This window comes from Cervus elaphus, chromosome 11 (genome assembly GCF_910594005.1).
Source record: "Cervus elaphus chromosome 11, mCerEla1.1, whole genome shotgun sequence".
In the NCBI taxonomy this organism is placed as follows: domain Eukaryota; kingdom Metazoa; phylum Chordata; class Mammalia; order Artiodactyla; family Cervidae; genus Cervus; species Cervus elaphus.
Window position 1 is genome coordinate 2,623,188 of NC_057825.1, and position 13,195 is coordinate 2,636,382.

The 13,195-nt window shown below is 61.2% G+C and overlaps 1 protein-coding gene across 1 annotated transcript in view; it reads left to right on the top strand.

Moving 5' to 3' along the window:
- Window positions 1–13,195, top strand: part of FAM163B (family with sequence similarity 163 member B) — a 29,334-nt gene that overhangs the window by 13,712 nt on the left and 2,427 nt on the right. Inside the window, exon 2 of the mRNA XM_043916473.1 lies at window positions 12,629–12,744. Within this exon, the coding sequence (XP_043772408.1) occupies window positions 12,652–12,744 (93 nt within the window). The 5' untranslated portion in view covers window positions 12,629–12,651. The remainder of the gene's footprint in view (window positions 1–12,628; window positions 12,745–13,195) is intronic.

Genomic DNA, 13,195 nt, shown 5'->3' on the forward strand with positions numbered 1-13,195 from the left:
CTACCAGACTCCTCTGTCCACGAGATTTTTCCTGGCAAGAATACTGGAGTGGGTTGCCATGCCCCACTCCAGGGGATCTTCCAGACCCAGGGATTGAACCCACATCCTCTGCGTCTCCTGCATTGCAGGCAGATTCTTTCCCACTGAGCCACCGGGGAAGCCAAGGATGATGGTGCGGCTTAAATATGCGGAGCACCAGTGGTGCAGGCGCTGTCCCCATCTGCTTTCGCAGTCGGTAAACCGAAGCTCTGGGGGCAGTGGGGCTTTCATGACGCCATACAGCAGGCCAGGAGCGGAAGCAGATGTGGTCAGGGTCTCCTGGGCTCAGCAGCCTCAGTCTCCCCCTCCACTCACCCCTCTGGCATGAGCCCTTCACAGCCAGCTTGATCCTCTTCCCGGAAATGCATCAAAGGCTCCAAAGTCTCCGTCCGCCTCCTCCAGCACTTAGCTGCCAGGGGCTCTGCTGTGGCCAGTGACTCCATGCATGGGCACGCCGAGAGCGCCTCTGATTACCGGAGCCTGTGCATCAGGGGCTCCCAGGGCCTCTCGGGGACTGGCAGGAAGGTGGCGGCTCATACGAAAGCGTGGGGTATGCAGAGGACAGCTGGGTGCACAGAGGAGGGAGCAGGCTTCCTGCAGACGGGGAGACCTACACGTCGGCCGGCAGGGTCAGCAGGAATTGGCCGCCTGGAAGGAAGCGGGCGGCGGTCCCAGGGGCGTCCCAAGCTGAGGGACCGTGGGGCAAGGACAGGCCAGTGCCCCCACAGTGCGGAGGTGGGGCATCCAGGCTGGCCCCAGGGAAGTGGCTTCCATCCTTCCAGACGGCAGTCCTCCTAGGGAGCTCCCTGGTCCAGCAGCATCAGCAGCTCCTCAGGACCTTCTAGATGGGCATTCTCAGCCCACCTGGACCTCTGAGCAGAAGCTTCCAGGGGAATCCGTGCAGCCCACAGCCCCCCAGGGGAAGCCGGTGCAGCCTAGGGTGAGAATCTCCAATTTGAGGGGGGCTCTCGAGGGGGCAGGCACTGGCTGGGGAGCCAGTCTGGCCCAGGGTCCAGGAGGTAGGAGGGAAGGGGGCGGGATGGAGCGCTGAGGCCTTGGTGTTGTCTCAGGGGCCACTCCTGCCCCCGACTCACCCAGGCAGACAGTGCCCTGAGGTTAGGCCTGGGGGGGGGGGGGTGCGGGGTGCTCCCCAAGCCACAGTGGCACTGCTCTGTCGACCCTTGGGCTTCCATGGGCCCCTCACGGAGAGGGGAGGTCTCAGAAGTTGGGGTCGGCGCCAGCACATAATAGACAACAGACGTGTCAAAGGAGTAGACAGGCAAGTGGCCGGGAGCGGCCGCGGTGTGGGTGGGAGGCTCATGCAGGTGGGGGTGGCCAGCTCACTTGGATGCCTCAGTGATCTGGCGGCCGTGGGGGTCATGTCACTGTGGCCCCCTCAGGCCTGGGCAGTGGCCGGCCCTGAAAGCCCACACTGCCGTGCCCGGGACAGCCATGCGGCTGTGGGGGCGGGAGCCCAGCCTGCCGCGGGCGGGCAGTCCTGGGTCACCGGGGACAGGTGCGTCCCTGCCAAGTCTCTGAGCCTCTGTTGCCCCCCAGGGTCTGGCTGAGTCACAAGGATTTTACCAAACGCTCGTAGGGTTTTATGGATCCCAGGGCTGAGCCGCAGTCCTGGGCCAAGGCCGAATCGGGTCCTGCTTGTGCCCCGGGCAGACCCAGACACCCCGCGTCTGTTCCTTACCCGTGCTAAGGGTTCCTGTGAGGGCGAAGTGAAACACGGCAGGCAGAGCCCTTGCCCAGCGCCCAGCTTTCGTACGTGCTTAGTAAGTGGGGCTCTGGCGGTCCCAGGAGCCCTGGCCTGGACGCCCTCCTGCACAGGTCCCCAGCTCTAAGCTGGTTCCGGGGGCTGTGCCCAGGTCTTAGACGAGGAAGGTAAAAAGAAGAAAGTTGTCAAGCAGCAGAAAGGGGTTTTGCAAACCCAGCTTCTGCACATGGTTATTTTAACGGATAGGAAAAGCCTGCCGCTGAGCTGGGCTTCCCTCAAGGGTCTCAAACCGCCCTCCTAGAAAGCCCCTGAATGGTGCACCCTAATGCCTTTCTCCTGACCGGGACCCCCGCCCTCCACGCCCTGACCTGGCCTGCAGCACCCACCGTGTGTACCGTCCACTCCACCTCCCCAGGACACACTGGGGGCAGCCATGCCGGAGCTGGGAGCCGCAGGGCCGAGACCCCATCCCTCACTTTCCCACTTTCAGGGCCCGCTCAGCCAGGCCGTGCCAAACGGCCCCTGACAGTTCAGTCCGCCTGCCGCGTGGAGCCATCGCTGTGTCCTTGGGCAGCCCTGCCCACCGGTGGCAAGTGGAGTACGGAGCCAAGGCCCCCCAGGTCCCTGCCTTCAAGGGGCTTCCATTCAGCGGGGGACCGGGAGACACGTGCGCCCCGCCACCCATAGGCAAGCAGGGGAGGGCTGGGAGCAGGGGTGACCAGACAAGATGCCGACCCAGGGCTGCGTGCCCAGGCTCCGCCCCGCTCCCCACCTCTAATCGTGTGAGCTGTGTCTGTCTGTGTTTCCTTGTTGGCAGAAGGGGACCATGACGACCCTGCTCACACCCTCCTAGGGATTCAAGATGCTGATCAGGAGTGTGGTGCCCTGCCTGGCACAGAGGAGGTGTTCAGGATAGGACCGTGTGCTTACTGCTATTGTGAGGCCCTGGGGAGCCGCCCAGGGTGTTGGAGGGAGGCCAGGACCTGCCCAGACTCAGGTTCAGGGGCCCCAGGGCGGCAGCGTGGGCAGGAATGCCAGGTCCTGGGATGCCCCTGCAGCCTCTCTGCTGTGTTGGCGTTGCTGACCTCAACAGCTGAGGGGCCCGCAGAGAGATGGGCCTGAACTGTGAGCGCCTCCACAGCGTGCAGACTCTCTCAGACCACGAGAAGGGCAGTCCGGTGAGGTCTGGGCGCTGCTGAGCTCAACGTCCAGCAGCTGGGGGCCTCGCCCGCCTCCCCGCTCCCACCCCATTCCCACCGCCACCTGGGGGCCCAGAGACACAGTTCAGGGTCGCTGGCCTGTGGCCCTCACTCTGAGCAGACGTCGGGGTGACCCTGAGCCAGGCTCCCCGCCGAGCACAGCCACCCGTCGTCACGGTGAGCAGGCGGTGAGGTGTTCACAGCCTCCTGCACCCCTGGGCCGGCCCCCAGGGAGCCAGGCTCCGGCTTCCTTTGACCGCAGTCCACAGCGCATGCACCCCGAGTTCCTGCTCCTCTGGACGAGCCAGGCAGTGGGGGAGGCAGGGCCTCCAGGCTGGACAGCAGTGGCCACAACTCAGGCTTTAATTTTGCAGTGGGTTCTGAACGCCGGCCTCACAAGAGGACCCTCTGGGCCAGGCCTCTCCCCCAGCGCCGCCCACTGTCCCAAACGGCCAGGGAGACCCCGGGCAGCGTTGGCCGAGCTCCTTAACGGAGGCCAGGAGGGGCTCCTCCTGCTGCTCCCTGGGGACAGCACCCGCCTGGGGACCAGGCCAGAGGGGGCAGGAAGGCCACCCAGCTGGGGGTGCCCAAGTGGTGGGGAAGCCGGGACGCCCGGCCCACTCAGGTGTGGCAAATCCCTGCTCCCCCCAGTTCCCCAGCCACCAGGCCCTGGGGTCCGCCCCGAAGCCTCTCCTCCCAGACCACAGAGCCTCGGGCTTCTCTCCTCAGCTCCAGCTGTATCCCCAAGCAGGGCAGACAGGGCCACAGAAATGGGGTGTCCATCTGATTGGGTTTTCCTCTTTCATGGTGGGTTGACTCACTCCTCCAGCCTCAGTGGACCCCTGGGAAATGTGAGTGGGGTGATTGTGCAGAGAGAATGGTCTGAGCCCTGCTTCCCCCGTGGCCCGGGAGTGGGGGGTGCCCCGCGGTGCACCCTGGGGGAGCTGCGGGGTGAAATGAGATCAACACGCGGGTGTGGTGGTCACTGATGTCCTCCTGAGGCCTGACATTGCTGAGCTGAGGCCCGGAGAAGTGGGGAGCTGCGGCTCCTCATGGCACCCCAGTCTCCCTCCCAACCCCACTCCGGAGCTCTGCTGGGGTCCCACTGGGAAATTCTGGCTCCTCCTTCAGAAGCTCGAGGACCCTGGCAAGTCTTTTGTACACAGTCGGTGCCCCTGAGTCCCTGCCGGGCGCCCTGCTCTGGGCTGGGCAGCAGAGCCATGGACCGCAGGCAGGGCCCTGCTCTTGCGTTGCTCACCCCCAGGGGGCTGCGGGGAGAGCTTCTGGATGTTCGTGAACCCCAGAAATGGCTGGCAAAATGAGACAGCCCCTGTTCTCTTTCTGGGGTCCCTGGAGAAGTGCAGACTGCAAAGCGGACCAGCCCGAGGCGTCCACAGCATTTTCTGGACACCAGTAACCCAGCCCCAACCCACCTGGCGGTACCAAGGCCCGCTGCTGCAGGCATCCTCAGGCCTTGGGACCCAGGGTGGGCACAGGCCCGGCTCACTAGATCCCAGTGCCCGGCTGGCCCGGGTGCTCTCTGGGCTGGGCTGGGCTGATCTGGCTGAGGATGGAGCTTGGCGGGGCGGGGGGCCGCTCCAGGTGCGGTTGGGCACAGCCTCTCCAGGCTCCAGGCTGCTCCCGCCACCGCCCCCCCCCCCCACCCCAGTCAGGCTCTGGGTAATATCTCGGAGACCAGCCGCAGCGATGCGGAGCGCTTCGCCGTCTATTTATTACCAAACGCAGGAATCTGGGAGCCCGCGGAGCGTGAAATTAGGACCAAATGTGGAGGAGGTCTAGACAGGAACTCCGGCCGCTCCCGCTCGTGGACGACGGGGCCCTTGGGTTCCCAGGAACCAGACAGATGCTGCGGAGGGAAAGCCGTCAGCCAGACACCAGGGTGGGGAGAGGCTGGCGGGAGCAGCAGACCCGGGTCCCTGGCCTCGCCCTGCCCTCTGCCCGCCGCCCCAGCCCTGGCTCCCGGTCTAGAAAGGAGCAGGAGCATCACCACTGCTTGGTCCGATGCTGCTAGCGAAGCAGGCGGATCCAGGGCCCCACTTAGACCCGCTGAGGCTTGGGCCTCTGCAGGCTGCCCAGGGTCTGGTCCCAGAAGTGGCTGGGCGGGTTGAGCCGGAGGCCCCGCCAATGCAGAGGGTGCAGGGCTGGGTTTCTCCTTGGCTCCTGAAAGCGCAGACTGAGCCTTCAGGAGGCACAGAAGGCAGGGCCTGGCGGGCGGGGAGGGGGGATGTTTGCCTACAAGACAGACTGAGGAGGCTCAGTCCTTGGTCTTCAGGGCAGGGAGGGGTGGGACGGAGCTAGAGGAACAGAGAAGAATTGGAGGGTCTGAAACGGGGCGGGCCTCGTGGTCCAGATGGCGGCCACGTGGGGGCTTCTGCCAGGGGAGGGGCTCCGGGGCAGGGGGCAGGGGGCAGGTGGGCCAGCGTCTGGCTCCCCCGACAGGTGTTTCCTGCTCCCACCTCCACTCGTCCGTCTCACGCCCGCAGGAGACAACCAGAGCGCGCACAGCGGCGGCTCCCCGGAGACTGGGGCTGTGGGGAGGGGGCCGAGGCCTGCCCAGCCCCCCTCCACAGACTCCGGGGCTGGGGGTGCCCAGAGGGGGCACCCCCCTCTCAGCTTGTCCCTGTAAAAGCCAGGGGCGGGACAGGGAAGCAAAGCTGTTTATAAAGCTTTAAAACCGTTTATGGTCCCAGGGGGCAGATTAACAATTCAGCGCAATCCTGGCCAAATCGTCTTGGCGGGCGGGCAGGCGGTGCGCGGAGATTGGGGTGGGGGCGGGGGCTGGCGGCTCCCCCAAGCTGTCACTGGACCCGGGGCCCCTCACTGTCCCTTGCCTTCCTCTCCCAGCCCGGCCCATCAGATAGCCATCCTTCCGGGACAGCTCGGAAGCCTCCTCCTCCAGGAAGCCCCCCACGGTTCCCCAACACAATAGCACCCCCTGAACCCTAAAGCAGTTGGCTGGTCTCTGGGGCACTCAGCCATTCGCAGGACGCAGGTGTCAGGGAGACGCTGGGTCAGCCCAGTTTCCCTCTAAGCTCCCGGGCAACTGTGTCAAGTGTGTAGGGGGTTTGCATCCTGATGCATTGCTTGGATCAGCAGCTCCACGTTTTCACATTCGTGTCCTGAAATTGTGTCGTGCATCTCAGTTATCCGGACCCCTCACGGGCAGGGCTGGTTAAGGACGCACACCTAGGTAGGTGCTTGAAGTCCAGAGCTGACGGAGTCGGTTCTCTACCTCCTTCTGTACCTACAGTACAGAGGAGACTGCAGAGGACACCAAGGCCCAGGGGGCGGCCTGTGACCCAGGTTCCCAGTGAGCAGACGGCAGGGCACTCCCCCACCTGCCCACCCACCCTCATGGGCAGGCCAAGGGCCCCTCAGACCGCTCACCTCGGTGTCCCGCTGGGCAGAGTCCCCGGCACAGGAAGGAGAGCCGGAAAGCAACAGCTCAGCAAGGCCTGGGCCTTGGGGAAAGGGCCTCTGGCTGCCGTTCTTCCACTGACTTGCTGTGTGAGGTCACGCGTGTCCCCCCCCCCACCCCGTCACTACCCCTGCGCTGGCCTCAGTCTCCTCCTACCGCCCCCGTTAAGCAGAGGGTGGGACATGGTCCTTGCAGCAACGGGCACTCCAGGGTTCTGTGAGTTGCTTTAAGAAGTCCAGGAAGGCTTCCTGGAGGAGGAGGCGTGTTCTGGGCACTGATGGCAGGCCAAAGCCTGCAGAGGCAGAGAGAAGAGCGCCCTTGGGGTGGGGCCAGGTAAGGCGGAGGGGCGGCTGGAGGGTGGGGGCCAGGAAGCCACGTCACTCTCGGGGGCTGATGTCAGGCTGGGGTGTAAGCGAAGCTGCCAGGGGTGCGCGTGGGTGCCTGCTGCCGGGCCTGGGCCTGGGACCGGCGCCCAGCTCGGGCGTTGCTGCCCCTTGGCATGCCCGTGTCTGCAGAGTGAGGCTGAGGCGCTCCAGCTGGACAGGGCGGGGGTGTCAGAGCCGTGGCTGCTGACAGCCCTGGCGCCCGGCCTGTGAGGGCACCCTCCCATCAGGCCACCAGGCTGCCCGCCGCTGGAGGCCTCCCTCCCAGAGCCAGGAAGACCGAGGGGCCATCTGTGTCTCAGACCCGGAGGGGACTGCGTGGCCACACCCTCGGGGACCCGGTGGAAGGTTTAGATGCAGAGAGGGAGGTGTGTCCGAGCGCAGCACACCTGCCTTCTGGCGGAATCCTCCCGTGCGCTCCCATTCTGCAGAGGAGGAGACTGAGGCCCAGAGAAAAGGAAGCAATTGGAGCCCTGTCCTTGCAACTGGCAGGAGACAGGGCCACACGGGGAGCAGCTTGCCTGCCGGGGCGGGGTCCGGCTTCCCTCCTGTCCTGCCTCCCCAACCTCTCCCCTGGCCGGCGAGTCCCCTTATCCGTGAGACAGGACCATGGTGAGCTTTCCGGGATGCAAGTAGCAGAGACACACACAAGGCGGCGTGTTCTCAGCGAGTTGCCCCGCAGACCCCAGGGAGGGTTGGGACCCTGTACCCCGGGCCCACAGCCGCCTCTCTGTCCTGTCCTCCCGCGGCCCGGCTCCTCTGGCTCCACACCCAGGCTGCCCTGCTGCAGTCTGGGCACCCACCGAGGGTCAGGGAGTGGGGACTGGCCAGTCTCCAGGCCCCGGTTCCGTTTCCTGGGAGAGAGAAGAGGGCCGGCCCAGCTGGGGTGGGGTGAGTCCTTCCCACCCTGTCCCTGGCAAGCGGTGTCCAGAGGGGCAGCAGCAGTGCGCACGAGGCTGCGGGACCCTCTGGGCCCGGGAGACCCTGGGCTCCCTGCGGCAGGCGGTGGGTCCCACATGGCCTTCAGCTGTGATGGGCCCGTTAACGGAACGACACGCATGCTTCGCGTGGGGGCTGGGCTTTGGCTCAGCCAGTGGGACTGACCTTGGCCAACTCTGAACCTCAGTCTCTTCATCTGCAAATTCGGGGTCCCAATGCCTGTGCTGCCCCCCCACCGCCCCTGGGGGAGGCCAGGGAGGGCTGCCAGTGTCCCATCCACTGCCCACTCTCTGGCCACCCCAGGGTCAGGCTGAGATGAGCCGTGGTGTCCCTGTGAGTCGCCGGAGGGCAGCGTGGGGGCACATGGGGCCCGGCGCTTCGCCGGCAGCCGCCTGCTTCGCTTTGCCTCACCTCCGTGAAGGGCGTGCAGTGCATCTGGACAACAGGCCTGGCCCCTGGCCAGCATCCCCCGCTGGCCGCCGCCTCTGCACAACCAGCTCCCTGGATCAGGCCCCGGTCGGCCTGCACCCTTGGCAGGGCTGGTGGGCCAGCTGGCCTCAGCCCCCCTGGGGGCCAAGGGAGGTCGGAGCTGCCCGGCAGGGTGCCCAGGAATGCAGGGGTCCCTGGGGCTGCTGCTTCGTCTGTGTGGCCTGTGCTGTGTCTTCCTGACCGGGCCCCGTGGGCCCAGCTGTCTGGACCTGCCTGTCTACACTTCTGTCTGTCTGAGTTTGGAGCTGTCTGTGAATCTGGGTCTTGTCTCGCTGCTCCGGGCCTGTCTGGATCTACCTTTCTGTCCCTCTGACTGTCTGCTCGGAGTCTGGGGTCCCCTCTCCGCGTGGCCTCTGGCACACAGTGCTGGCTGGGCCCGACCCCACAGACACGTCCACGCCCTCCTCTGTGGACCGGGGTCTGCGGGACCCCTGCCCAGCCCCTCCCCGCCAGGCTCCCTGACCCTGCAGACTAGCCTGCGGGGACCCCCTGAGCCTCCAGCCTCGCCACGCGGGGCTCAGGTCCCCCCACCCCTGACCCTCCGCCTGCCAGACCCCCTGAGTCTCCCGACGAAAGCCCCGTCTGTCAGTTCTTCTCACACATTCCTGGAAGAAGGAAAATCAGCCCAAATTCCAGCAAGTCTTTGGCAAGGCTTATCAGCAACTTTAGAAACGTGCACACCACAAAACTCTTCACTGCGCGTTCCCAGGAACCTGGGATGTAATGCAGCTCCTGGCCCACGGGGCCTGGCTGAGCGAGCGGGGCCCCTCCATGCGGCGGGGCCTGTGACAGGGGTCCCTGTGGACAGTCTCTCGTCTAGGAGAACCTGGGCATCTGGGGAGAGATGTCTGCGTAACCAGCGAAGGTGTGGAGGGTGCAGACAGAATGTCACGTTCGCTTAGGACAGGGACAGAAATCTGTATTTGCTTACCTTTTTGGAAAGAAGCCACGGAAGGGCAAACCCAGAGCTCAGTGAAACTGTCAGTTCGGGGCAGAGCAGGGAGGAAGCAGGACCTCTCTGAATGCACCTGGTTTTATGCTTTTGACTTTGGAGCCAAATGTTTTCTGCAGTGAACAAAGTGGACTGGTGACTCCCTGGAGGCCCAGTGGTTAATTAAGACCTCACCTTCCAGTGCAGGCAGGGGCTTCCCTGGGGGCTCAGATGGTGATGAATCCGCCTGCAGTGCAGGAGACGCGGGTTTGATCCCTGGGTTGGGAAGATCCCCTGGAGGAGGGCATGGCAACCCACTCCAGTGTTCTTGCCTGGAGAATCCCGTGGACAGAGGAGCCTGGTGGGCTACAGTCCATGAGGTTGCCAAAGAGTCGGAGATGACTGAGCGACTGACACTTTCACTTTCCAATGCAGGGGGTTCATGTTCCATCCCTGGTCAGGGAGCTAAGACCCCGTGTGCCTCACAGCCAAAAAACCAAAAGAAATAGCAGCAATATTGTGACAAATGCAGTAAAGACTTTAAAATACTAAAACCACCTTTAAAAAAAAAAAAAGCTAAGCTAAATCAGTGTGTTTTTCTTTTTAAGACAGTAAAAACTAAATGAAATAAATGAACCTAAATATCGAGGTAGTGGGGGGAAAAAAGCATCCTAAGAATTATTTTAAGTGACTTCGAAACAGTCTTTTTACTTCACATCCCTAAGGGCACAAAAACAAAAAGAATAACAAATATCAAATTCCATTCAGTAGTCTTGTTAGTAAAAACTTTGGTAAGGAAACTTTTAAATGGGAAAAAGCAAGTAAGTGATGAAGTGTATGTTATGAGGAAATAAAACTTGCACTGTAAAAGTCACATAGACATCACATTTTTAACATGGAAAAACCCTTTCATCTCTAATTTTAAGTGGAAATATCAGTATAAACTCATGTTCATTTTTCTCTCCCTTAAAAGAAAAGTCTTTCCTATATCTGGCCACTGAAAAAGCCCAGAACCATGGCAAAGCCAGAAGCAACTAGCTCCTCTAGGGCCCAGACTGTGGTCTCTAGAACCACTTCCCAGCAAGAGAGCTGAGCATCCCAGGACTGCAGCAAGAAGAACTGGGACATTTTATGCCTAAAAGCAACATGCCATCGAGGATTAGTGGGGTCCCATTAAACTGACTTTGGGGCTTCCCTGGTGGCTCAGTTGGTAAAGAATCTGCCTGCAATGCAGGAGACCCAGGTTTGATTCCTGGGTGGGGAAGAACCCCTGGAGAAGGGAAAGGCAACCCACTCCAGTATTCTTGCCTAGAGAATTCCATGGACAGAGGAGCCTGGCGGGCTACAGTCCACGGGGTCGCAAAAGAGTCGAATAAGACTCAGTGACTAAACCACCACCATCAAAGTGACACTGCAGTCAACGTGGAGGCCAAACCCCTGGTCCCAGGGAGATCACTTAAACATCGAAAAGAATAGCGGCTGCAGTGCATTGAAACACATCAAATATGTATAAATCAGTGAGAACAAGATGATGCTGTAAAACAACCACAGCCCTCATGGGGTGCCAGCTTGTTCTGAAAACTGGAAAATTTACAAGCTGAGCATCTATGCTTTTCCTCTGCAGACAGTCTGTTAATATTACCGGCTGCGTAACAGGGAAAACTCTTTAGAGAAGAGTCGGAGCTGATACGCGCAGAACAAGTGATAGCGTCCGAGCAGTCTCTGTCTGCAGCGCCTAATGAAACAACAGATCCAGGCAGGGATTCCCGGCCGCTGCTGAGAGAATGAGGGGGAGCTGGCGGGGAGGCCTGGGCTAACAGCAGCTGAACACGCGGGCTCATCTTAACATCACGACAAGAGGAACAGCGGTCCTGGGGCCCTAAAAGTGATGTGGTGGGAAGCCAATTTAGAGGGCAGAAGCATGACAGAGGAACGCGTGAAATGCTGCTGGAGGAACTGCAAGCCAGCTCTCGTACATGGAAAATTCTGTGAGATCAATGACCCAGTTTCTTCTGTAAGCAACCTGCAGGGAGGGGGATGAAGGGAAACGACAGTCAAAAGGGCCAAACTCAACTGGGTCTGGATTTGAACAAGCCAACTGTGGAAAAGCGTCATGGAGCTGAGTGGAGGCTTGTTAAAGGTCCTCACCTGTCAGACTCTGCACGGAAGTGTTTATAAATGAACTGATATGCTCTGGGATTTCCTTTAATGGACTCAGTTACCCCTGCCATGCGATTTCCCGGGGTGAGGGGAATGGAAGGGATTGGGAGGTTGAGACAAGGTGTACTCAGCAAAGCCCCTTGTTAAGCCTTGGTCACCTGGAATGGGCCACAGCGGGAATATTTACACGACGTGCGTGTTAGGTTGCTTTCGTCGTGTCCGACTCTTTGCCACCCTATAGACTGTAGCCCGCCAGGCTCCTCTGTCCTTGGGGATTCTCAAGGCAAGAATACTGGAGTGGGTTGCTGTGTCCTTCTCCAGAGCTTCTTCCCAACCCAGGAATTGAAGCCAGGTCTCCTGCATTGCAGGCAGACTCATCACCAAGCCCTAGACCCCTGCATGGCAGCGTGGAGTCAACCGCTGGGCCACCAGGGAGGTCCCTTAAGAATTGTTTAATGTCAACAGCCTCAATATCAAAAGGGAGCTGATTTTCAGTTTTGAAAGATGAAAAACTTTTGAAAATCGGTTGCAGACAGTTTGAATACACTTAACACTACTGACCTAGACTTTTTAAAATGGTTAAGATGGTAAATTTTCTGTGATGTGTAATTTGATATTTTAAAGGAAAGGGATTGTTTATGTTATAAAGTGGAATATGGTTCAAAATTACGTTGCAGAAGAAAATTTAACGATAAGGAAAACTAAGGATGAGCCGGAATAGGTGATAAAGCAGGTTACAAAACCGTACATTCAGCCTGATTGCATTGGGGTCAATTTTTAAACGCATGAGCTGGTCGCCCAGGCTTCCCAGGTGGCGCTAGTGGTAAAGAACCTGCCTCCCGATGCAGGAGATGTCAGAGACACCAGTTCGATCCCTGGATTGGGAAGATGCCCTGGAGGAGGAAATGGCAACCCACTCCAGTATTCTTGCATGGATAATCCCATGGACAGAGGACACTGGCGGCTAGAGCCCATGGGGTCGGTCACAAAGAGTCGGACAGGACTGAAGCAGCTGAGCACGCACGCACACACGTGTGCCCGAGCTACCCGCCCAAGTGCAAGTGTGCTCGGCGGAGCGCTCACGCAGAGGCTCACGAAGCCTTCGCGGAACCCCAGGAGCAAGGCTGTGTGCTGCTAGCATCCCCTCCTGCAGACGTGGGAAGTGCTGTATGGGGCAGGGGGTGCTCTCCCAGCCCGCCCCAAGCCCCTGCCTCCTGCCGGCCCTGGGGGTTTGTTTTCCCTTTTAGAGCTCTTGCTTAGCGTCTTAACCTAGAACAGGCTCCTTCTGCGATGAGCTGGCAGTGAAGGTGGTGGCGTGTGTTGCAGGCTGTTGATGGAGAAGGGGGCGGATGACAGCCGGGACAGTGGTCATCACCGGGGGCATCTTGGCGACTGTGATTCTGCTCTGCATCATCGCGGTTCTGTGCTACTGCCGGCTCCAGGTACTCGGGAGCGTGGGGGGTGGAGGGGAGCCCAGGGTGGGACCCTGCAGAGGGCGGGAGCTCCCGCCCAGGGCGAGGCCTCCAAGAAGGTGCAAGGCAACCAGCCCTGCCCAGCCTCCGCGTGTGAGGGCTCGGTGGTAGCGTCCCAGACGCCCTGCGAGGCAAGGCTGCTGAGGGTCAGAGAGGGTGAGGGCCTTAGCTGACGCCACACAGCTGCCAGGCGGGGCGCAGTGGTGAGCCCTCGAGCTGGGTCCCCCCTGCCCTGCCCACCCTCGACGGCTGTCCTGGGCCCCGTGTCTTCGTGAGAGGAGAAGCCGGGTGTGCAGGGCAAGACAGTGCAGCCCGGCCCCCTCGAGCTAGACTGGGGCCAGACTCCAGCTCTGCCGCCCTCAGGCTGCCTGAACCCCGCCCCCCGGGCCTCAGTGTCCCCGCCTGCAGACTGGACGTGGTC